Source organism: Nesoenas mayeri (genome assembly GCF_963082525.1).
Source record: "Nesoenas mayeri genome assembly, chromosome: 15".
NCBI lineage: Eukaryota > Metazoa > Chordata > Aves > Columbiformes > Columbidae > Nesoenas > Nesoenas mayeri.
In genome coordinates this window covers 15,627,465-15,651,571 of record NC_137559.1, presented here as the reverse complement: position 1 = coordinate 15,651,571, position 24,107 = coordinate 15,627,465, and the positions used below count along the sequence as shown (strand labels likewise).

The 24,107-nt window shown below is 47.5% G+C and overlaps 2 protein-coding genes across 2 annotated transcripts; both read left to right on the top strand.

Annotated features, from left to right (window-relative positions):
- Positions 1–427: 427 nt before the first annotated feature.
- On the top strand, positions 428–15,952 carry TMC7 (transmembrane channel like 7; the record flags this gene model as incomplete). Its single annotated transcript, XM_080354100.1, is given in 17 exon segments — positions 428–511; positions 514–588; positions 591–934; positions 3,325–3,473; positions 3,827–3,994; positions 4,179–4,264; positions 4,923–5,068; positions 5,538–5,685; positions 6,988–7,158; positions 9,228–9,385; positions 10,197–10,314; positions 10,808–10,905; positions 11,231–11,414; positions 11,891–12,021; positions 12,279–12,434; positions 14,779–14,857; positions 15,893–15,952. Coding segments are annotated over 17 exon segments (2,355 nt in total).
- Positions 15,953–17,337: 1,385 nt separating this feature from the next.
- COQ7 (coenzyme Q7, hydroxylase) lies at positions 17,338–22,593 on the top strand. Its single transcript, XM_080354033.1, has 6 exons — positions 17,338–17,441; positions 17,515–17,714; positions 18,102–18,216; positions 18,318–18,457; positions 21,758–21,826; positions 22,476–22,593. Exons 1-6 carry the CDS (start codon positions 17,363–17,365, stop codon positions 22,551–22,553), a joined length of 681 nt encoding a protein of 226 aa, XP_080210159.1. The 5' UTR covers positions 17,338–17,362; the 3' UTR covers positions 22,554–22,593.
- Positions 22,594–24,107: the final 1,514 nt, after the last annotated feature.

Genomic DNA, 24,107 nt, shown 5'->3' with positions numbered 1-24,107 from the left:
CAGCCCCGGACACTCTGGGATCCTGTGAGGAGGGAGCGGGGCCGGCACCAGTCATGTTGCCGGGTGCGGGAGGAGCGGCCCTGCGCCTCAGCCCGCCCCTCACGGCGGGTCCGCACACGCCGCGCCTCGACCTGAGCCGGGGCAGCTGCGGCGCGGCCGGACTCGTCCTGGGCCCGGACTCGTCCCCGGGTCGCAGTCTCTGCGCCCCCTTGACCTGCCCGGGGTCTGTCCCGATCCCGGCCCCGCTCACGCCCGGCCCGGCGGCTGCGGGCGCCCCCTGCGGGCGAGGCGCCCGGGAAGGGCGGCTCCGGCGCAGCCTCGCCCTCGCCCGCAGCGGCACCGGCGCTCCGGCAGCCGCTGCCCCACAGCTCCGTATTCGCCCGGAAACGGCAGCGCCGCCGCGGGGCTGGGGCTTCCCCTCGCAGCCATGAGCGGGCTGGGGGCCGCCGCGGAGCCGGCGGGCTGGCGGCGGGACAGCGGTACGGGCGCGGGGGAGGCGGGAACCGGGCGGCGCGGGGAGGGAGCACCGGGCGGCGGCGGCCCGGGCAGGTGGCGAGTGCGGGGGGACGGGAGGGAGCGGCGGTCCCGCTTCGGCTCCTTCAACACCTGGGGGCGGCCCTGACGGGGCGGCCGCGGCCGGGGGCCATGTTGTGGCGAGTGCGCTCCGCAGCCCCCGCGTTTGTCCCCCCGCAGAGTTCTGGCTTCCCGGGGACGTTCCCGCCGCCGCACCTGCGGGCTTCCTACAGCAGCTGCCCAGCTACCAGTCCGCGCTGAGGCGCCGCGCCGGGGGCAGCCAGCAGCGGCGGGCGGGCGCGCAGGGCTCCGCGGGGCAGAGCGCGGCCGAGCCCCGGGGGCCGGAGCAACAGGGACGCGAACCGGAGGCCCGACCGGCGAGGGAACAGCCCCTGAGCATCGCGGAGAAGAGGCGGCTCAGGTTAATCTTTACACTTCTTATTTATGTGTTTATTTAAATTACCTTTTCCTAAGCACAACACAGGTGCTGTGGTGGAAGGCTGTGGCAGAATTGGGTTCATCTGTGTATGTGTCACTCTGTGGCAAGTGGTTTTGACCAGAGGTTGCCCAAGCTGTGCGGGTCCCTGCGGCTCCTCCAGCTGCAGGAGCAGCCCGGTGCTGGGCCGGCCCGGGCAAGTTCTAAAATTGGAGTGACCAGCAGCTCCAAGTGCGTTTCTCACTGGCTTCCTCTTTGTTTTATTTTGTTTTTTCCTTTTTTCTCCCCTCAGAGTTTTGTGCCGTTAAGGGTCACTGTGGCTTATGCTATGTGAGTGCTGCTGTTCTTGATTCTCAGCAGTTCTACCAGAATACATTGAGTTCTCTGTAGCATGGCTCAGTACAGGTGGAAAGAGGCTTTCCAGGACCATTTCTTCTTCATTTTGTTTTGTTTTGTTTTGTTTTGTTTTAATATCCCTTTTCAATTTGCTCTTTGCTGTGAGGAGCTCCTGCCCCTCCAGTGGTGACCAGCCCCAGCAGCTTTGCCCTCACCCTGTATTTCTCTGCTTGTCTCATGTCTCACTGCTCAGATGAGCAATAGGATGCAAGGTGTGTTTTTATGTTGTCAGGAAACAGTTGCACCTTTAATTCAGATTCTTTGCAGTCGTGTCTTATGAACCAGGAGAGAAGGGAAAGTACAATTAACCTTTGGTGCTCTACAGAGAACAAGAGTTACTTGGGACAAACAGGTTACAGCCTGACTCTGGAGTTCAGCTTAACCCAACTGCCTGTACACAAGGAACAGAATATCTAGGTCATGGTAAAGGAAAGCGCTCAATGCCTTGACTTTTTATGTGTAGTTGGGTATCTAAAGCCTGGTTCTTCAAGAAGAAACCATGTTCCTGTGGCCGTGGTGTGTTTTAGCGATGGAGCTGGGACATCCCAAGCTTGTTTACATGTTTAAACGCTGAGAGATTCTGGTGGGGCTTCTTGGCGCTTCTGCAGATCAGTAATCTGCATATTGTGCTGCCAACACAAAATGCTTGATAGAAATGTCCTGAAAGCTGCACACTCAACTTCTGTAACACAGATGAATGTGCAGCCCACGCCTCTATTTGAAATGCAGGCTGAACACGGGCCAGATAGTTCCCAGAGTCGCTGTTTAAAACACTGGATACCATGGCCCGGAGTTTCTGCGAAGTGAAATGTTTTGAGAGCAGCTGTATTTGCACTTAAAGATGATGTCACCTGCTGCCTGCTTGATTATTACATATAGGATTTAATTCGGCTTCCTGCCAAAATCCTAATTTTCCTTCCAGCTGAGAAGGGGATGGAAACTGTCACCACAGCACACATGGCAGTGGGTCAGGGATGCGCTGCAGCAACAGCTTTTAAAAGCAAAACCTTTGTCCTCTGCTCCAGCACGGTGACCTCGTGGGTTCTTCGGTGGCATCAGGGGCTGGAACAGCATATGCTGCATACAAATCAATCCCCAGGCTGTGGTTCTGGGAAATTTCATCTCATTTTAAGGTCTCTTAAAAGAAACAAATGAGATGCAGGCTCTGACCCATGCTTAATTCTCCTTGATGCTGTTGATGACCATGTAGCAATTTTAAAAATGCAAATGTTTGCATATAGTATGAAAATGTGGGAGAAGCGATTGACAGGCAGTGTGTGGCACATCCTTGGTGTTGGTTTGCAGCTTGTTACTAGAATGGTACAAGCCCACACACTGGGCAAAGAAATACTTTCTCAAATTCATTAAGTTGGTACTTTCCAGCAATTTTTTCAAAATGCTATAAAAAATGAATAACTAAAAATGAATAATGTCAAAAATTGTTGTCTATTATGTACTGGAACGTGATATAAAAGTTAAAATTGTAAAATCCAAATTAAATATTTTAGCCTCTTTATAGCTCTTTCTCTATTTGACATTTCATTCTGATTTTGAGATCTGTTAATTTTCTACCAAAAAAAGAGAATAATTTTCTATTTTGGACAGCTGCATGTGAAACGTTAGAAGAGAAAAGCTAAATATTTTTGAGACATTTTTGAAGAGCTGCTTAATGAAGATGCTCCAGTCAGAAGTTTTGAGGAAACAACCGTCTCTTCCTTTTCCAGCCGTTTGCAAATACAAAATCACTAATGGCAACTTCCATGAGATCCCACTGGGAAATTCAGCTACATATTTTTTCTCTGCTGTCCTATTGCCAATCAGATTTTCCAGTGTTTCCTGTGGGAGGACTTGCTGTATTTGGATTAACTCGATGTCTCAGGAGGAGCAGACGTGAACTCACCTTTTAGCCCTCTCCAGGCCCTGTTACCTGTAGTGAAAAGCATTTCTTGTGCTCAGTAACTGTATTTCTTGATTCTTAGGGACTGTCAGCAGGCTGATGTAAAATATTTATCTGGATGGAAACAGTGGAAAAGAACGAGCAGTAAATCATTGAGAAAAGTCCTCAATGAAGCCAAGGAGTTGTCCTCTCACCTAGAGCTCTGGCGACATGATATTCACAGCATTGAAGGTATGTACTGCCTTAAGGCGACGTCTCCTCTTTCAAGTTGCTTCTGTTATTGGTAGTTTTATGTGTGTACGTGTAGTTTCAGATGTAACTGTATGTATTTAAGAAGTTACCTGCTTCCTATATTATTGCTGATGTCAAATCCATGGTGGGGTAGAAGGAAAAATATTAGAGAAAATTATTAAAAAGGTCGCATTTCCATTTCGGTTACATAACTAAAAGCCTGCGGTAGTTAAAACTGGCTTTAGGAAGGTTTAATCAGCTAACTCAATGTAACTGAAGTTATAATCTGCTCATTTTGTATTTTCAATAATTTTATCATCTTAATCCTTAGCACATGTTTCTTTCATTCTCAGGGAAGTTTGGCACTGGCATCCAGTCTTACTTCTCCTTCCTGCGTTTTCTGGTCCTGCTGAATTTTATCATTTTTATCCTGATGTTCAGTTTTGTCACCCTTCCCAGCATCATTTCTAAATATGGAATATTCAACAGTAGCGTTGCTAAAGTTCCTCCAAAGAACACAGGTAAACACCTTCTCTATGTACTGCTGTTGTTTGTATGATTCCCCCTTTCCATCAGCTTCTCCTCCACCTCCCAGGGCAAATAAATGCTGGATTTTATAAGAACTTGCCGTGTTTGCATTAACCTGATCTTGCAGTTTAATGGGTATTACCGTTTGAGTGACTTTTCCTGCCTTTCTTTTGACAGAGCCTCACTGCACAGTTTATAAACCTAGTAGTAATGAGGGACTTGTTTACTTCTATACTTACCTCAAAGATTTGCTCAGCGGCACTGTAAGTAATTAGATTTTTTTTGTAAGTGTCTCACATAACATGTAAAATGTGAAAACATTTTACTTGGGGAACGAAGCTTGGATAATTTTGAAAAGTGATACGGCATATGCATCACTGGGGTAAAATTAGGCTTTATCCTTTTTCTGTGAGATGGGGAGTCTTCAAACTGCCTTTTCCTGAGTGTCCCAAGCCTGGCTGGCTGTGGCTGCAGCCTGAGCTGTCCCAGCTGTGAAACTGTCTGTACTGTGGAGCCCATTGTGCTCTCTGTGTGGGGCCTCGGTGTCCTTGTCACAAAGCTCTTTCATTGCAGAGAGAGGGATTGTAGGCTCACAGTGTCTGCGTTGCGGTTCGCTAGAGGCAATGGCAGTATTTAGAAGCTACAGCCTGTTGCAGCTTGTTGGGGGCCCCAATAGTAATTTTTAATTTAGAATCATAGCATTGTTTGGGTTGGAAAAGACCCTTAAGATCATCGAGTCCAACCGTTAACCCAGCACGGCCAAGTCCACCACTAAACCATGTCCCCAAGCTCCTCATTGTCTTTTAAATCCCTCCAGGGTGGTGACTCAGTTTACAAAATGATTGTCAAATACCGAGTTGGATTTAACTGGGTAGGTGCTGCTGTTGTTACAAATACTATTTAAACTTCATGTTTTCACAGGGGTTCCTTGAAGTGACAAGTTTGTTTTATGGCTATTACACAATAGATGCTGCGTGGCTCAGTGTCCTGAACTACAACCTGCCACTGGCGTACTTGCTGGCTACATTTGCCTACCTTGCATTGAGTCTCATCTGGATAATAAAAAGGTAAAAGCATTGGTGTAGTTTCTTTACTGCTACCTGTTGTGCAGTTTACGCTGCATCCTTGCTTGTAGGGAATGTGCTGCATTCTAGAGCTGGTCTATGTGAAAATAGAGAGTCTCTTGCTTGAGCATGCACTGCTGCAGCAGCCTTTGTCTGTCTCTGGGAAGCTAAGCCAGCAAAAGAAAGAAAAGTAAATACACTTGAAGTATGATTTTTTTTCACGTGTATGCATGTATATGAATAAAAGATCCTCAACTCTACCATAGTTGTTGGAGGATTTATTTTGAGCTGCAGCACCTCTCCGAGCGCTTCCCAGAGCCCTGCTGGCAGAACACACGTGGCTGTTTGCTCCTGGGCTTGGGGTCTCCTTTAGCCTTTGAGCTAAGTTGCTCAAGGTTTGGGCTTTTGTTTCATTTTCTGTGGATAAAATATGTCTTTTCACAAATGAAGTTAAGTTGTGTTTTTCCTCCAGATCTGTGGACGGATTTAAGCAGAACTTGGTGCATGGTGAAGATCAATTTCAGAGTTACTGTAACAAAGTCTTTGCAGGCTGGGACTTCTGCATTACAGATCCAAATGCAGCACAGCTAAAACATCATAGCTTGCTCTATGAGCTCCAAGTGAGTAACTTTCATTTTACAGTTTTATGTAGCTTAGACGGCTAAAAAAGAGAGGCGTATAATTTTGCAGATAATGGAATAAAGATAAGAAGGGTTGAAGTAATTTGTGCTGGGGGCAGGGCAGCCCACATCCTCCTGCATGCTTTCGAGGTAGCTGAATTGTGGTATGACGTGAGATTGACGCTGATGTTAATGGCCCTTTCACTGTCCATTGGAGCCTGTGAGCTGTTGTCTCGGTGCCTTTTATTCACACTCCAGTCCTGCTTCCTTTGGTAGTTTCTGCATAATCCAGCAGGAAAAGCTGTTGCAGCTGTGGGCAAAGCCTGTGTACTGCTGAGAATCAGTTTGAGTGTCCGGGGTTATGAGTCTGCAATGTGGTAGGCAGTGGTTCGAGGAGGAATAAAATTCAGATGGTGCTTTTCGTACAATTCGAGAGCATTGTTGCAGTAAGAAGAAGCTGATTTTCATTAGGTGTCTTTGACACAAGTGCACATACAGAACACTGATGCACATAATTGATTTCCCAAAGCATAAAGTTCTCTGACAAGAGAGTCCGACAGGCTTTTCTGGTGAAACCAGTACCTTGCTTTTCTCTCTGTACACAGGAAGCAGAGATTTATGTAGTAAAACAGTTACCTTTGAAAAGATACTTGCACTTCAAACCACAAAGCAGTAATTACAGATTTCATAAGTTACAGTGAGTTACTTTCTGCTCTGCTAAAGTTCAGAGTCATCTTTTTTCATCATATAACCAGAGCCTCCTTCACTTACTGCACTTTTGCCTGTAGAACTCACAGCTCAGAAAAACTTTAGTGTTACTGCTTGATGGAAGTAAGTTCATCAGAAAATACCTGGGTAACCCGTGAGCTTGCCCAGGTTAAATCCCCTTCGCAGGCAATACTGCGTGTTCACATCAGCTAAGATGAAACATCTCAAGTTGACGTGACAGGCTGCTCGAGGCTCTAGTTCTTTCTCTCTGCGCTATCCCACACTTTTCCTTCGCAGCACCAGAAGAAGGAAGTTGGAGCCGCAGTGGTGAGGACCGGTTGTTACCTGCGGAAGTGAGGAGATGAGTGCGCCGATTTACCCATTTCAGAGTTTAGTGCCCAGCTATCTGAGATCAGTCGCTCAAGATAAACAGACCAGTTGTCTTTGTGTCCTTAAGGAGATATGTTACCGATAAAGCAGAAATAAGAGGGTTACGAGACACTTGTCTTTGGCCACAGGGCCCTGCAGAAGGTGTTGTGGCAAGTGCTGTGTGCTGCACCAGAAAACTCCATGTCCTTTTTCTTTTATTTGTAGACAGACTTGGAGGAAGAAAGACTGAAGCAAAAAATAGCAGACAGGACAATGAAAGAAAAACTACGCATCTACTCTCTGAGAATATGTATAAATATAATTGTCGTTGCAGTTTTATCAGGATGTTTCTACTCTATTTATAGAGCAACTGTCTTCTCTCAAGAAAACTCCAACGTGAGTATCAGACATGACATGAGGACAGATACAGTCGGGGCTGGTGATTACAGCAAGAGGAACTATTGTGAAAGAGTCAAGTATCTTAATATAGCCCCTTTTGTGTAAGGGATTTGAAAACGCTTTGTACAGACTTAGAACTTTTTAATAGGAGAGAGTGAGAAAGGTTGAGAACCATATGCAAAAACCCCCAGAGATGTCTCCCTTTGACACAGAGGCTCCAGTGTCATCTGCCTGGCAGCTAATGCAGCTGGCAAGAACAGCAGTTGTCACTTCCCGTGTCACCTCGCTGTGATCTGCTGCTGCAAGCGCTTATGTCGGGGCAGTGAACTGGCTCAGGGAGCTGATATGGTTAAAACAAACTGCATTGTGATCAGTTTTGTGATCTGGTTCAGTGCTCAACTCCAAAAATGGACAGCAAGGAGAGGGGAAGGTAAAAATTATGATCTGTATTGTGGCTTAAGTGACAGCTGCGTGGGGCAACAGGAAGACTTGGAACACGGAGCGATTTGCAGAAGAAAAGGTTCTTGCATCAGCAGTGGAAAGAATCAGGTTGGGTGGGGTTGTTCACCCCTGGCAGGACAGACAGATGGGAAGAGCGGGTCAGGAACAGAACAAGGGCAGCCAACAACTTCAGTAGTTTCACAGAATCCCGGAGTGTCAGGGGTTGAAGGGCCCTGGAAAGCTCATCCAGTGCAATCCCCCCATGGAGCAGGAACACCCAGATGAGGTTACACAGGAAGGTGTCCAGGCGGGTTGGAATGTCTGCACAGAAGGAGACTCCACAACCTCTCTGGGCAGCCTGGGCCAGGCTCTGCCACCCTCACCCCCAACAAGTTGCTTCTCATCTTTCAGTGGAACCTCCTGTGTTCCAGTTTGCACCCACTGCCACTTGTCCTGTCACTGGTTGTCACCAGAAGAGCCTGGCTCCATCCCCCTGACACTCCCCCTTTCCATATTGATCCCCATGAACAAGTGCCCCCTCAGTGTCCTCTTGTCCAGCTCCAGAGCCCCAGCTCCCTCAGCCTTTCCTTACACGGGAGATGCTCCACTCCCTTCAGCATCTTGGTGGCTGCGCTGGACTCTCTCCAGCAGTTCCCTGTCCTGCTGGAACTGAGGGGCCCAGAACTGGACACAAGATTCCAGGTATGGTCTCGCCAGGGCAGAGCAGAGGGGCAGGAGAACCTCTCTGACCTACTGACCACCCCCTTCTAACCCACCCCAGGTACCATTGGCTTCCTGGCCACAAGGGCCCAGTGCTGGCTCATGGTCACCCTGCTGTCCCCAGGACCCCCAGGTCCCTTTCCCCTACGCTGCTCTCTAATAGGTCATTCCCCAACTTCTACTGGAACCTGGGGTTGTTCCTGCCCAGATGTAAGACTCTCACAACAGTAACCAACTCCTCTGCAGGACCCCAGGGTTGAATTAGCCTGATGTGAATGGGGACTGCACCTTCTGTCTCCCTTCTGTGCGGTGGTGATGTGATGGGCACTGGCTGTGCGTGGGGAGAGTTGTAACCGTGGTGGACCCAACTCTTAACTTTGTAAACTGCCGGGATTGCAGGGAGATAAGCGGGAAACGGGGAGCACAGAAGTGTTGGTGCCAGCGGTGTTTTGGGGCAGAGAAAGAGGAGAGCACAACGCTGAACCACCTGGAAAAAGCTTCACTTCCTGTGGGATTTATGTGTAAGGGTTGATACCCTGACCTTGCCTAAATGAGTAGATGGTAGGAAAGCCAGGGGAGCTGCTTGACACTAGTGTGAATAACTTGAAAAGTGTGTGTGCTTTGGCGTCGATGTAAAATCTGGTATCTGTAGTGCTGGGTCAGACAACATGGTCAGATACAAGCCTTGGCAACATGAGCCTCTTCAAGAGAAGCTTTGGGGAAGCATTAAAACACTCGTACCTGGGGGTGTGGGAGTTCCTGGTGACGGGAGCAGGGGGGAGCAAGGGATATAGCAGCCAACTGCAGAGATAGACAGGGAGTTCTGGACAAGGGAGGCTGGAGGGAGCGCAAGTCAGGAAGGTTCTTCTCTGAGCTTTATCTTCCTCTCATCTCTTCTCGTACAGGATGTCAGCAACACGAACTTCCAGGCCAATCTCTTAGTGCAGTATTTGCCTTCCATAGTGATCACATTGGCCAACTTCATTGCCCCTCAGATCTTCTCGTTTCTGATCACATTTGAAGATTATTCACCAGCCTTTGAAATCAGGCTGACGCTGATGAGGTAAAGACATTTTTATTGTGACCTTGGATATTTCAACAGCTTTTTTCTTGGTAGGTTTGAGGCGTGGTAAGCATTCAGGTATGAAGAAGCAGAGGTTGCACTCTGCAGGGGTGGCCTGGGCACTGGCAGCCAAGCAGGCCTCGTTTGACTTATGCATAGTTGGGAACTAATTTTAAATCTGGAAACAGTCTCTTATTTTGATGACAGCACAGTGCAGTTATTTCAGTGTCCAAGTTCAGTCCCAGTTAGCTGTGTGGTCTGGACATCTTCAACAACCTGGATAAATAGTCCGTAGGGGAGTTGTTGCTGCAGAGCTGTGGATTCGCAGTGCGTGGCATGCAGCAGTGACTGAACCAGGGCTCTGCTCACGGCAGAAGCTGCAAGTTTGGCGGGGAAACATACTTCAGTGTGAGAACATGGAGAGCTGGTATTTGGCAGCTGGAGGCAGTAAGATCTGGACTTTGTCAAGCCCCCGTGCCCTGTGTTTTGGATTTGGCGAAGTGCCTCTGAAGGCTGACGCCGCATGCGGGGAAATGCTGCGCACAGAGCTGTCACCTGCCCTCAAACTGCGCCATCGGGAGGTCAAGACCTGCAGCTGAAATGACTGATCCAGGAAGAACACGGAGAAAAGAAAGGAGGGGCTGGAGCCTAAAGCAGGGAAGGGGAAAAGCAATTTAACTGACTGCTATGGAAGGATGTGTTTATTAAAGAGCTGCTCTCTATGAGCCTTTTGTGTTTCGAGCCTTCCTCAGACTCCTGTGCGCTGAGCCAGGTGTGGAATGGCTCCTGGGCAGGTTTGCCTTTCTTCCAGGTGTGTCTTTGTGCGGTTGGCCAATATCGGCGTTCTCCTGTTCTCGCTGTGGAGCCAAATCTCCGACTGTGCCACCGACAAGTGCAAGGCCTGTGGATACAATTACGAACTTTATCCCGTAAGCAGATTTATCTTGGTCTTTAATCATTTGAACTTGTGAGCAGAGATTTGTTTTCCATGAGCCTTGTTTGCTGGGAGGTGTTCAGGCGTTGATTGTCACTACTCAGCGCAAAGCGGTGCAGTTCTTACATACAACTTGTGTTTATTTGAAACTCTGGTCAGCCTTTCTGACCGTCACAAGGATTATTTGAGGTAACCGTGTTTTGGAGACAGTTGCGTTACTGCTTTTTTTTGCTCCAATATGACAAATGGTCTTTCCTCCAAAAAACCCAGAGCAAAACAACAAAAAAACAACCAACAAGACCAAATGCAACAAAACAAACAAACAACTTGGCATGGAAGATCTTAAACACTTTAGAAATGGGAGTTAATGCAGTTTGAACTTTACGGTGTTCATTGATTGAGAGGTTTGTTGCATTAGTGATTGGCAGATGGATTTTTCACTTGATATTTAGATGCCTAATCTTGTGTTTCCTGACTTGTTTTTATAGTGCTGGGAATCTGAAGTTGGACAAGAAATGTATAAACTGACAATATTTGATTTTATTATAATTCTGGCTGTGACCTTGTTTTTGGACTTTCCTAGGAAGTAAGTATCTCTGCCTTTTGAGCATAATTTTGCAAATGACTTACAAAACCCATTTCTTTTTTCTATTATTAATTCCTCATATTTCTAACCACATTACCAGTTTTAAAATAAACTGTAATCGTATTTCTGGTGATTTGGGTACTAGTTTGCTATTCAGATGGCTGTGTAGATTTTGATGTTTGAGTCTTGTTTTTCATCAGACTTGTGTTCTGTTGTCTTCCACTTAAATGCTAAATTTCCATGCGCTCCAATTATTTCAAACGTCTTCAAATTCAGCCAAGCTCTGTGACTTCACTTCGGAACTAACGATGTTCTTTGGTTGTAGGTTGTTAGTTACTCATTGCTCTTGCAAGCTAGTTCAGTGGTGTGGATTGCGGGTATTTGGAATTTCTGACAACGTCCTGGAAATCATTTACGGGCAGACTATCTGCTGGATCGGAACCTTCTTTTCACCGCTTCTCCCTGCAATAGCGACTATAAAGTATTTCATCATATTTTACATTAAAAAGGTAATTTTTATGTAATAAAGCTAGTTTGTAACACTTGTCTGCAACAATCTATTTGCTAGCAGCACAGCTTAGAACTTGGACAAAATTTTGCCAAGCTGCTAAAAATTTGAAAGCAAACTGGAAAACCCAAGCTGGATTGGATGTTCAAGATGCGATTTCTGCATATTGGCAGCTTTACTCTATGAGCACGCAGCTCCTTCTGTGTAGCAAATTCTTCGGCCGTGCCGTGGGTCGTACACCATTGATTCTGTGCGAGTGGATGAGACCCTTGGATCAAATTCTTACTCAAAATAGGAGATGTTAGAACAAAAGGCGTTCTCGTCTTAGCCCTTTTTAGTCCGTGTACATCAACGGAACGATGGTTATGTGGGAGCTGGTAGTGTGCCTGAGAATGGAAAATGAGTTGGTGGGAAAGTCTATGTGGATGTTTGTATAGAGTTGCACTAGAAACACTCTTGCTCGCTTTCCCGCTTCAGATCAGTTTGATGCACACGTGCAAACCTGCAGCTCGGCCTCTCAGAGCGTCAAGCTCCAATTTTTTCTTCTTGGTGGTGCTGTTGATTGGGCTCGTCTTGGCTTTTATTCCTTTGGGAATCAGCATAGCACAGTAAGTGACGCTTTAACTTCTATGAAGTTGACATTGGTTCTGAAGTTGTCAGTTCCTTAAAAACACACACACAACTTCAGAATGACAAATTGGAATCAAATAGCGTACAATAAATTAAAACTGAGTTCGTATCAATAAAAGTGACAGTTTTAAAGGCAAAGGAGACTTTTACCCCGTTGGCAAAACGGCGCTGGGCTTGTGTTGGATTATTTTCTCTTTACATTTTGGTTTAGCATCTCCTTTCTGTTCTTTGACAGTATCTCCTCCTCCAAGGCCTGTGGGCCGTTCAGGAGTTTTAACACGTCCTGGGCAGTTGTTCCAGACACAGTGAGTGGGTTTCCAGCAGGTCTGCAGCAGGTCCTTCACGGAATAGCCTCAGAAGCCTTTGCTGTGCCTTTTTTTATGGTCATTTGGTGAGTACTGTGGAACCTGATTCTGTCGTGCACCTGCATGGTCCATTTCCTTCCTCACTGAGCTGATACCAAACAACTATTAGACCAGATTTTCCATCTGCAGTCAAAAGCATCCAAGCCCCTATGAATGCTCAGGTTTTAGGTCTTTGCCCATGTGTTCATGCTCATTAGCTTTATTCCATTTCTTCTTGCATATTCCAGATCGCACACTTGTCTTTCTCAAACGTGTTAACTGTGAATCATTCTGTAACTTACTAATGTGAGCCCCGTGATCAACAATCCTATCCTCAAACCTTGATGAAAAAAAACCCAAACAACACAACTGTCAAGGGTTTTGATTGTATAGTGACAATAAAACTCTGGCAGATGTATTGTTAACGTCCTCTCCTCCCCCCCTGCCCCTTTTTCCCCTCCCTCTCCCCCTTCCCACTCAGCACAGGCGATCGGGAGGGAAAGAAGGACTGAGAGAAGAGAGCTGGGAAAATTAACAATGTTTTACTAATGCTACTGATAAGAACAGAGAAAATAATACAAAATATACAAAACCAATCTGGAAAGTCTCAGCAACTGCAGAGCCGGCACCCGAAGTCCTGGACTGGACTCTGCAGCCAAGCGGAGCTGGATTCAGTCTGTCACTGGCCTCAGTTCGCAGGGACGACTCGCAAGGTCCTCTCCTAATGTCGCCATAAGGAAAAGGGCCGAGATCCTCGTGATCTCCCACTTTTATATGAGGTATCAGGTGAATGGGATGTTATACACAGTTGGTCAGTTCCTTGGTCACCTGTTTCTCGTCGCCCCTCTCACGAGATGTCCATCCATGCTGATCAATAACTTCACATTCCATTGCTATGTTCACCAAAACATGCAGCTACTATGAAGCTTTAGCTGACAGGCGAATTCACTGACAGAGAAACTTGTTTTTAACAAAACCAGGACAACAACAAACAAAATGCCCAAAACAGTCATTCTATAAGATGAAATTCAATATAGAGTCATGGAATTTTTAAGGTTGGAGGTCACCCGTAGGGATCATCTAATCCAACCCCCCTGTTCCAAACAGGGTCAAGTAGAGCAGGTGCTTGGGACCCGTGTCCCGTTAGGTTTGGAGCGTCTCTGAGGGTGGAGACTCCATAACCTCCCTGGGCAGCCTGTTCTGGTGTTTGATCACTCTTGTGTCTAAATGCATTTTTTTGCATTTCAGCTTAATCCAACCCTTTTCAGATCTTGGAGCCATGTTACCTCCTACTTTCTACAACTTCTACACTTGAGAAACCATGCAGTTTATTTCAGACTTCACCCAGACCTTTCGTCCCTAACATATGTTCATGTGTTCTCCTTAAAGAAACCTTTTATTGGGTACATAGGAAATACAGTCTTCTTTTTTGGTTTGGGTTTTTTTTTTCCTTTATCATAAACCTGTGTAAGAGTGGGAGGATGGCTTGTACTGCTGCCCTACTATGTATTATTTGGAAAAGAAAACACATTACAGAATCACAGAATGGACTGGGTTGGAAAAGACCTCAGAGCTCATCCAGTCCAACCCTTGGTCCAACTCCAGTCCATTCACTAGATCATGGCACTAAGTGCCATGGCCAATCTCAGTTTAAAAACCTCCAGGGCCGGTGAGTCCAGCACCTCCCTGGGCAGCCATTCCAATGCCTGACCACTCTCTGCACAGAATTGCTTTCTAATCGCCAGCCTCAATTTCCCCTGGCAGAGTTGAAGCCCATGGCCCCTTGTCCTATTGCTGATGCCTGGGAGAAGAGCCCAATCCCCACCTGTCTGGAACTGCCCTTCAGGTAGTTCTAGAGAGTGCTGAGCTCACCTCTGAGCCTCCTCTTCTCCAGACTAAACAAGCCCAGCTCCCTCAGCCTCTCCCCATAGGGCTTGTGTTCAAGTCCCTTCCCCAGTCTTGTTGCTCTTCTCTGGACCCGCCCCAGCACTTCAATCTCTTTCCTGACCTGAGGGGCCCAGAACTGAACACAACACTCCAGGTGTGGCCTCCTCAATGCAGAGCACAGGGGAAGGATCACTGCCCTTGCCTGCTGACCACCCTGTTTTGGATACATTATTTACATAGGCATTTGTGCCATTCTAGTTCTTGCTACTGCTCTTCATCATTTAATGCACAGGGGATAATCTGGTTAACAGATTACATCTGGAATATGTGCTTTTGAGCAGAGCTGCGCCCAACCTACCGCAGCTCTGGATTGATTATATTTTATTTTTCCTCCGGCAGGTTATCTCAACCAAATGCACAAATGACAATTTCTCCACCCATAACAGCCTTTTTCTAATTCTTTTTGCACGATGCTAACACATAATGTTGGTTTGTTGTTTGTAGCCTCGTTATGTTCTACTTTATTGCCTTGGCCAGAGCACACAAACGAGTGGTCGAGCAGCTGAGGGAGCAACTGGTTATGGTAAGATTTGACCCACTGTCTTTTCTGAAGTTTTCTTTGTTTTGTCAGTAATCTGGCCTGCAGAGGAACAACAGTTTTCATAGTCTTCTGTATAGTTGGTGTTTGGTCAGGCAGTGAAGAACATTTTACAAATCACACGGGAAAAATGACAGAAGCGCTGAAGTATTTCTCAGGGTAGTTGGTTTTCTTGGGTATCAGCTGCATCTGCAGCAAGGTCTGGTTAAATCAGGTGACATGAGTGTATGAAAATACACCTCTGAGAAGCGGTGTCCCTGTTCTTTATCCATCTTGCTTAAATCCACCCATCTGCCTGGGTTTTCTGCCAAACAAGAAGCTGAACCTTGTGCTCCCTGTCCCTTCCACCAGCTTACACAACCCCACCTCTGTTTCCTTCCCTGCTCTCCCAGACCGGCACCCGACTCCCCACCCTTCCCTCCAGGCCTGTGTTTCTGCTCTGGCGTGTCTGGTTTGATTTCCAGTGCCCGTCCAAACCTGCCGCCGTGTTCAACCGCGCTCGCAGGCCGTGCACTGCCAAACCGCTGCTGTCATGAGCACGACTTCTCACTTTCTTAGGAAATACCCCACTTTTCAGTACAACATTTAACAACCCCTCCTTAGCAAAACACCATGGTGGGGAGAGATTGTTGAAGAGTGAGGAATTTCGGAGCAAAAGGCTTTGCTGCTTTTTCCTAACCAAATTGGTTAGGAATTCTGAAAAGCCTTGCATGCTTTATATTTGCGTTTGTTCGCTGTTTTTAGGCTTCTTGGAAGTATGGTCCTAAGTTTTTAGGCGGGCGATATGTTTTTACTGGGCTCAACGCAGCACTGCTAATACGTGACCTAACATGAGATAAATGACGTCGAGACTATTGTAAATGTAAAGTTGTTTGGGCAGTTGGAGTGCGCTGGGAGCCACTAATTAGAGTACGGTGTGCCGAGTGCGCGTACTTATTTCTAATAAAGGAACGAGCTGTTTGTAGGTAACTTTTACCACTTCTGCTCATCTAGCATGTACTTTTTATTCTGTGTTTCCAGGAGAGTCGTGACAAGCTGTTTCTAATCAGAAAGATAACAGAAGCGCAGAGGCACCCTTAGAAACCACAGAAAGGCAGAAGAACTTCACTTCTGAAACTCCCAGAACCACTAGATAAGGGTAGAACCATCTGCAGCACCTAAAACCCGAGCAGCCGAGGGGCACCCTGGCACTGCTGTCTGTAATGGGTGCATCTCCATGATGCCAGTGAGCCTTAAAGTCTCCAAGACTGGAAATGTAGCTAATTTATAGTGTGTTAGACCTGTCCAAAAACTTGTACGGTAGGACAACTCATTGGTGCTACAGTTTCGGGGTTGTTGGGGTTTGTTATGTCCCTGGTTTTTTTAGGAGTTTTGGGTAAAATGTGATCAGAACTGAAATGCTGTTGAAGAGCTTTGTACTGTATTTATAAATTATGCTTTAAGAATGAGAGGGGGGAAAGGTGTGGCTTAACGTTTTCAACTCACTTCTGAAACCAAAGTCAAAGAGAGATGTACGTGTTTTGAAATAGTGGGTAAGAGAAAAAAACTACGTGTTTGAAATCAGTTTTGTAAATATTTTGTAGAGAAGCTACTTTGATGTTTATGTTGCCCTGAAGCCGCAGATGCAGTTGAACACTGGATAACCTCACAGGGTGGTTCAGAGGAAACAATTGACGAAGGAGCTTGAACAAACGCCGGCAGCAGGAAGACGCCGCCCGCCGTCGGGTCAGCGCGGGTCTGTCGGGGGAAGCCATTGCTGCTCCCCCTTTCGCTTTTCAGATGTCTTAAGGCATTATTAGCGGTGGTTTATTCTCATACAAACATTTTGAATGCTGTTCTCTTTGTTCTAAAGTGTGAGTTTTGAAATACAGCATTCAGAAGCTGGTTTGTCAGCAGCCTTTGTGCTTCATGTCGCTTGGACGGAGTGACGGAGCTGTGCCTGGGAGGGAGCAGCGGCTCTGAGCAGTCTGCTGACTGTTCCCTTTATTCAGACGTTATGCTTAAGGATTTTCTGTACAGAATTGTGTTTTACTACTTGAAATTTGCAGCAGTGCCCTGTTAGTTAATGTGGTGCGCTGTAATTCTTATGTAACGTTTTGGAATGTTTTCTGCCTTAATTTTACAGAAATGAACATTCAATACATGAATTAAAAAGAACAATCTGATTTTAAATAATAAGCGGATTTTTAAAAGTAGTTCGCTGTTGTGCGAACGCCCGCCGGGCCGGGGCCTGAGGCCCCTCAGCTCTCCCGCCCTCAGCGCGCGCCGCCGGGCACGTCACTCAGCCAGCACCTCGCCCCGCCCCCGTTCCCATGGCAGCCAGGAGACGCCGGCGCTGACTGACAGCTACGCTGTCCAGTGAGGCCGCGCCGAGGAGCCAATCGGAATCGTGATAGGGCGGGCTGGCGGAGAGAGGCCGGCGCGGAGGCGGCGCGCCGTGATGACGTTTTGGCCGTGCGACGCGGTGGAGGAGGCGTCGGGGTCAGCGGGATGGCGGCGGGCGCGGCTGCAGCGGCAGCGGCAGCTCCGGCCGTGCGGCGCTCGCTGCGGCCTCTGCGCTGCGGGGCCGGTAGGAGCTCGGGCCGGCTCCCTCCCCCTCACTCCCGCCTGGGCCGGGGCTCAGACCTTTGTCTCTCCGGCAGGTCCGCGGGGCAGGTGGCCCCTGCCCGCCCCTGGGGTTTCCCTCAGGCTGTGCAGCACGGGGCGGGTTCCGGGGGACATCAACAAGCCCGTCATCGAGCGCATCATCCGGGTGGACCACGCGGGGGAGTACGGGGCAAACCGCATCTATGCGGGACAGATGGCCGTGCTGGGGAGGTCGAGTGTGGGGCCCGTTATCCAGGTCAGTGCTGGTCGCTGCGTTTCTGTTCATGTGAAGCTGTGAGATCGCGGCTTTCCTTGGGAGGTTGCTGTCCGTCTTTTTCTGAGCACTTAACAACGTGGGTTTATAAAGAGTGGTGGGATGACTTGGTGAGGGAGTTGCCAATGCCACAGTCGCTGTGGGATTGTCACCAAGACTTTTATTTTGCAAATGTTTTTATGTTGCCTGTTTATAACTATCCTCATCTGCCCCTCTTTATCCCTTCCTCGTTGTGATGACAATAGTGTTACCTCTGTAGTCAAGATGTGAGTGGCCTGTGCTCTCTTGGTTTCCTTTGCATTTATTAGTTCTCTTGGAAATGTTTAATTTTTTGGTCTTATATGTCAGTGTGATCTGTCTCTCTTACAGCAAATGTGGAATCAAGAAAAAGACCACCTGAAAAAGTTCAATGACCTAATGGTTGCGTACAGAGTTCGACCTACTGTTTTATTGCCTTTTTGGAACGTAGCAGGTTTTGTTTTGGGTGAGTTTGTATTCTTACTGTTGTTTTGTGAAGTCATCAGATGTGAACATGATTTGCATTGCTTTAGATTTGATTGTTTGTGCATGTTTGGTACCTCCCAGGGGCTGGAAGCGCTTTGCTGGGAAGGAAGGGAGCGATGGCCTGCACGGTGGCTGTGGAGGAGAGTATATCGGATCACTACAACAGCCAGATCAGAACTCTTGTGGAAGAAGATCCAGAAAAGTACAAAGAACTATTGCAGGTATTTAACTATGAGTTAAAGAGCAGTTTAATGAATTCATTAACTTAGCTAATGTGACTTTAGTCTTTCAAAATAATATATACTTAAAGAAGTGCAATGCTTATAGAATCCAATGGTGCCCTGGGCTGCATCCCCACAGCGTGGGCAGCAGGTTTGGGGGGATCCTGCCCCTGTGCCCCGATCTGGTGAGACCCCCTGCAGTGCTGGGCCAGCTCTGGGTCCTCAGCACAGGACACACATGGACCTGCTGGAGAGGGGCCAGAGGAGCCCCAGGAATGACCCGAGGCTGGAACAGCTCTGCTGGGGACAGACTGAGAGAGTTGGGGTGTTCAGCTGCAGAAGAGAAGCTCCGGGAGACCTTAGTGCACCTTTCTGGACTTAAAAGGGGCCACAAGAAGGATGGGGACAGAGTTTTGAGCAGGGCATGTTGTGACAGGACAAGGGGTGATGGTTTTAAACTAAAGGAGGGAGATTCAGGCTGGACATGAGGAAGGAATTGTTGTCCCTGAGGGTGGTGAGAGCCTGGCCCAGGTTGGGCAGAGAGGTGGTGGATGAACCATCCCTGGAGACATCCCAGGCCAGGCTGGACGGGGCTCTGAGCACCCTGAGCTGGTGAAGATGTCCCTGTCATGGCAGAGGGGGCACTGGGGGAGCTCGGAACGTCACTTCAGCCCAAACCATCCTGTGACTCTGTAAGTTACAGTAGAGCCCTTTCTGTTCTATCACTTAAAGTTCTGCTGACTTCAGCATTTTAAGTTAAAGGGTGTTTTTTCCTTCAGCAGCACTACATTGATCAAGCACCACAATGAAAATGTCTGTCTGATTAGCTTCAGTATCCTTTCAGTAATTCAGCATTTTCTTTTTGATAGGGAGAACTATGCTTTAATTTTGATTTGTTGTAATTGAAATGAAAGGTTTAGAAGGGAAACAAAGGGAGAAAATATGGTTACATATTAACATTTTGTTTACACTAGATATGATTATATAGTTAGAATATTTCTGTTGGAAGCAACCTACACAAATTATCTAGTCCAGCTGCCTGAGCAATTCAAAGCTGACCAAGTTAAATCACATTATAAGGGGTGTTGTCCAGATGCGTCTTAAGCACTTACAGGCCTGGGGCATCAACCACCTCTCTAGGAAGCTTGTTCCAGTGTTTGGCCACCCTATTGGTACAGAAATGCTTCCTGATGCCCAGTGTAAACCTCCCTTGATGCAGCTTTGAGCTGTTCCCATGTGTCCTGTCCCTGAATCCTGGGGAGCAGAGCTCAGCACCTCCTGCTCCACATCCCCTCCTCAGGAAGCTGGAGAGACATGAGCTCACCCCTCAGCCTCACAGAATCCCAGAGTGTCAGGGGTTGAAGGTCCCTGGAAAGCTCATCCAGTGCAATCCCCCCATGGAGCAGGAACACCCAGATGAGGTTACACAGGAAGGTGTCCAGGCGGGTTGGAATGTCTGCAGAGAAGGAGACTCCACAACCCCCCTGGGCAGCCTGAGCCAGGCTCTGCCACCCTCACCGGGAGCAAGTTTCTTCTCATCTTTAAGTGGAACCTCCTGTGTTCCAGTTTGTACCCATTGCCCCTTGTCCTGTCACTGGTTGTCACCAGAAGAGCCTGGCTCCATCCTCCTGACACTCCCTCTTTACATATTGATCCCCAGGAATGAGTCCCCCCTCAGTGTCCTCTTGTCCAGCTCCAGAGCCACAGCTCCCTCAGCCTTTCCTCACACGGGAGATGCTCCACTCCCTTCAGCATCTTGGTGGCTGCGCTGGATTCTCTCCAGCAGTTCCCTGTCCTGCTGGAACTGAGGGGCCACAACTGGACACAAGATTCCAGATGCAGTCTCCCCAGGGCAGAGCAGAGGCGCAGGAGAACCTCTCTGACCTACTGACCACCCCCTTCTAACCCACCCCAGGTACCATTGGCTTCCTGGCCACAAGGGCCCAGTGCTGGCTCATGGTCGCCCTGCTGTCCCCAGGACCCCCAGGTCCCTTTCCCCTATGCTGTTCTCTAATAGGTCATTCCCCAACTTCTACTGGAACCTGGGGTTGTTCCTGCCCAGATTCAAGACTCTACACTTGCCCTTGTTCTATTTCATTAAATGTTTCCCCGCCCAACTCTCCAGCCTGTCCAGGTCTCTGATGGCAGCACAGCTTCCAGTGTCAGCCACTCCTCCCAGCTTGGTGTCATCAGCAAACTTGCCGACAGTGCAGTCAGTTCCCTCATCCAAGTCATTGATGAATAGTGCTGTCCAAACCAGACAAGCCCTAAGTCCTCAGCTGCTCCTCACAGGACATTCCAGCCTGTCACCACCTTCCCTGCTCTCCTTCAAGCACCATCACGTTCTCCTTACGCTGTGGGGCCCGGCACTGCACACAGCAGCGCTGAGCACAGCAGGATCATCCCGGCGCTTGAGTGGCTGGTCCTGCTGTGTTTGGCGTCCCCGCTTTGCCAGTGCTCACTGCTGGCTCATCCCGCGCTGCTGTCGGCCAGCACCCTGCTCACCTTCCAGTCTTAAGCACTGGAGCACATAAGGAGCTCATGTTTGTTAGCTCTGCAAGAAAATGATTTCCCAAGTATTTTAGGTATCAAACTGGGACACGTTCCTGTAGGGTGTTTGTAGGGGACTGACCCGTTCACACGTGGCGCTTGTTTGTGCTGTTTGCCGGGAGCTTGCTGCCCGGGCCGTGTCCTCATTTCCAGCTTTGCTGACTCTCCGTATGTTCAGTGGTGCGCAGCTTAACGTGTAGCCAAATCTGGTTACTCCAAACGTGTCCTCTTACAAAAATAGTACCTGAAGTAAGCCGGGCTGTGCTGGCGTGCACAAGGGAAATCCTACTCCTGAAAATCAAGACTATAAACTGAGAGGGCACGAAATACGGAGCAGCAAGGTTATTGTCAGTGTCAGTGTGAGGAGGACTTGCGGTGAAAGGAAAAGCTGTGTGAACCTGTTGGGTAGGGGCAGCGCGTGGGCACCTGTAAATGCTGAGCTCTTGATTAAGCGATCCTATAGCTTATAGGTTTTCTTGAAACAGTGATAAAGATAGTGATACATAAAACAGCAGTTTAGTCTTTAAAGACTTCTTTCAAAAATATTAAAAGAACTTTAGGTTTGGGAAATGTTGTAAATAATTCCCTTTTTTCTGAATTGGAGATTCAGGTCTTTGCGAAGCTTTTGAGAGGCCTGGGCCTCAGATGCCTGTTGTGGTGCTTGCAATGGTCAACAGCATCTAGTTTTGTTTACTGGCTGCATTGATTTCCCTGCACAGCAAACTTACTAATTACATGCTATTTTTAAAGATAATAAAGCAATTTCGGGATGATGAACTGGAGCACCATGACATTGGGCTTGAGCACGACGCAAAAGGGGTGAGTACAGTGTTGACTAATGGGCTCTGTTAGTGAGGGTGTAGATGTGCTATTATCTTCCTCATCCAGTCACTGTGTAGTCCTTTATTTGAGAAACAGAAAACAAGGCACTTGATATTCCTTCCCAAAGATGAATATGAGAAAACACTGTGTATTGTAGCTTTCATTTTTCTAGAAAACAATTGAGTCTGTTGGCACTCATGTCAAGTGTCAAAGTGATGGTGTTTTCCTGAGAGGTGTCCTTTTACTTTAAGTTTAGATTAACTATTTTTGAAGATAAGGCGAAGAAGTGCTGCCCGTACAGCTGGGAACTTGAGGCATCGTCTTGGTAGACAAACGCAACCACGTTAGGAAACGTGAAATAGCAATTCTGTGCTGCCTTGGGTGCCCTATGCGTGCCTTCTCTCCTATTTTTTCCTATTGACTTACATTTGTAGATAAATGGAAACATTCTGCAAAGTTAATCACTTTTAATTTACTTTTCTCTAGGGCAGATTAGACTACAAATACAGATGTTTATTGGTGTGTGGGTTTTTGTGTTTGTGGTTTTGCTTGTTTGTTTTTTAAGGTGACACTATTCCCTACCACAATTTGGTTCAAACAAAACACTTTGTTAGACGTATGTGGTGATTTGTTCTTTGTTTTACAGGCACCGGCTTATTCAGTTTTGAAGACCGCCATACAACTTGGATGCAAAGCTGCAATATTTTTATCAGAAAGAATTTAGGGATATTTTCAAGTTTTTGGCAATAAACTGTGGCACAGAAGTTGATGAAAATTGCAGAAGACTAATAGTTCTTTTTTTCAGCCTTTTAAAATTATCTTCACTAAGCATGCGATTCAACCGTCCTTTGTCACATTGAGTACATGCATCAATATTAAAGTTGGTTGAGCTGAATAAGGATGGCAGAATTGGTTCCACAGGAACAAACCTCCTTATTCAGAGACTGTTCACAAGGTGGCAGCAAAATATGTATGTATATAGGTGATTTTTATATATATATAATATGTGTGTATGTTTACAGACGCACATAAAAATGATAAAAACCTTCTCTGTTGCCTTCAAATTTATAGGTACTTGAAATAAACTGAAGCTCGTCAGCTCATTTTAAAATGGTTACTACTGACTAAGTGGGATATTTCTGAGTTTTATTTTCAGGGTGGGTAAGTAAGTGAAATACTATTTAGTATTTTCAGTCTGCCTTCAATAAAGATTGCTACTCTAAGACCTTCATTTGAAAAGTTGTGGGTTTGGGGTTTTTTGGTTGTTTTTCTTCAGGCTCAATTCTGTATTCTTTCTTTAAGTAGAATCATTCTTCCTTTGGCTTTTTTGGTTGTTGTTGTATTTGGTTTTGGGGTGGTTTTGTTTGGTTGGTTATTTTTGGTTTGGTTTGGTTTTTTTTGTCCGGAGTGTGTGTGTAAGGAATTGATCCTGATATAAAGCAGGTGGGGAGAGCAACATGGAGCACCTGGGGAATTGTACTTAATATTCTATTCAAGTTTCTCTTGCTTTACTTTTAGTCATCAGTGGCTCTTGACCAGAGCTGCTCTTTCCCTGTGCTTTCTGCTGATGTCCTGGCACAGAGCAATAGAAGTAAAGACAAAGTTGCCCGTGTCTGTTTGAATGGAGTCCAACCCAGTTGGCGGCCGGTCACAAGGTTTGTTCCCCAGGGCTCAGTACTGGAGCCAGTTCTGTTTAATCACTTTATCAACGGTCTGGACGAGGGGATCGAGTGCACCCTCAGTAAGTTTGGAGATGACACCAGGTTGAGTGGAGTGTTGATGTGCTGGAGGCTGGGAAGGCCACACAGAGGGATCTGGACCGGCTGGGTCGATGGGCTGAGACAATTGTCTGAGGTTCAACAAGGCCAAGGGCCGGGTCCTGCACCTGGGTCACAACAGCCCCATGAACGCTGCAGGCTGGGGAAGAGCGGCTGGAGAGTGCCTGGAGGAAAAGGAGCTGGGGGTGTTGGTGACAGCGGCTGAACATGAGCCAGCGTGTGCCCAGGTGGCCAAAAAGGCCACCAGCATCCTGGCTTGTATCAGGATTAGTGTGGCCAGCAGGACAGAGCAGTGACCGTCCCTGTGCTGGGACCTGGGGAGGACAAACCTCGAATCCTGGGGGCAGTTTTGTGTCCCTCACTACAGGAAAGGCCTTGAGGTGCTGGAGCGAGTGGAGAGAAGGGAAGAGAGCTGGTGAGGGGCTGGAGCACAAGTGTGATGGGAGCGGCTGAGGGACCTGGGGGGTTCAGCTGGAGAACAGGAGCTGAGGGGAGACCTT

Coding starts and splice junctions, on each gene's coding strand:
- COQ7 (XM_080354033.1), top strand. CDS start 17,363: ATGGCGGCGGGCGCGGCTGCAGCGGCAGCGGCAGCTCCGGCCGTGCGG. Junction 17,442..17,514: donor GCCTCTGCGCTGCGGGGCCG/GTAGGAGCTCGG, acceptor TCTCTCCGGCAG/GTCCGCGGGGCAGGTGGCCC. Junction 17,715..18,101: donor GTGTGGGGCCCGTTATCCAG/GTCAGTGCTGGT, acceptor TCTCTCTTACAG/CAAATGTGGAATCAAGAAAA.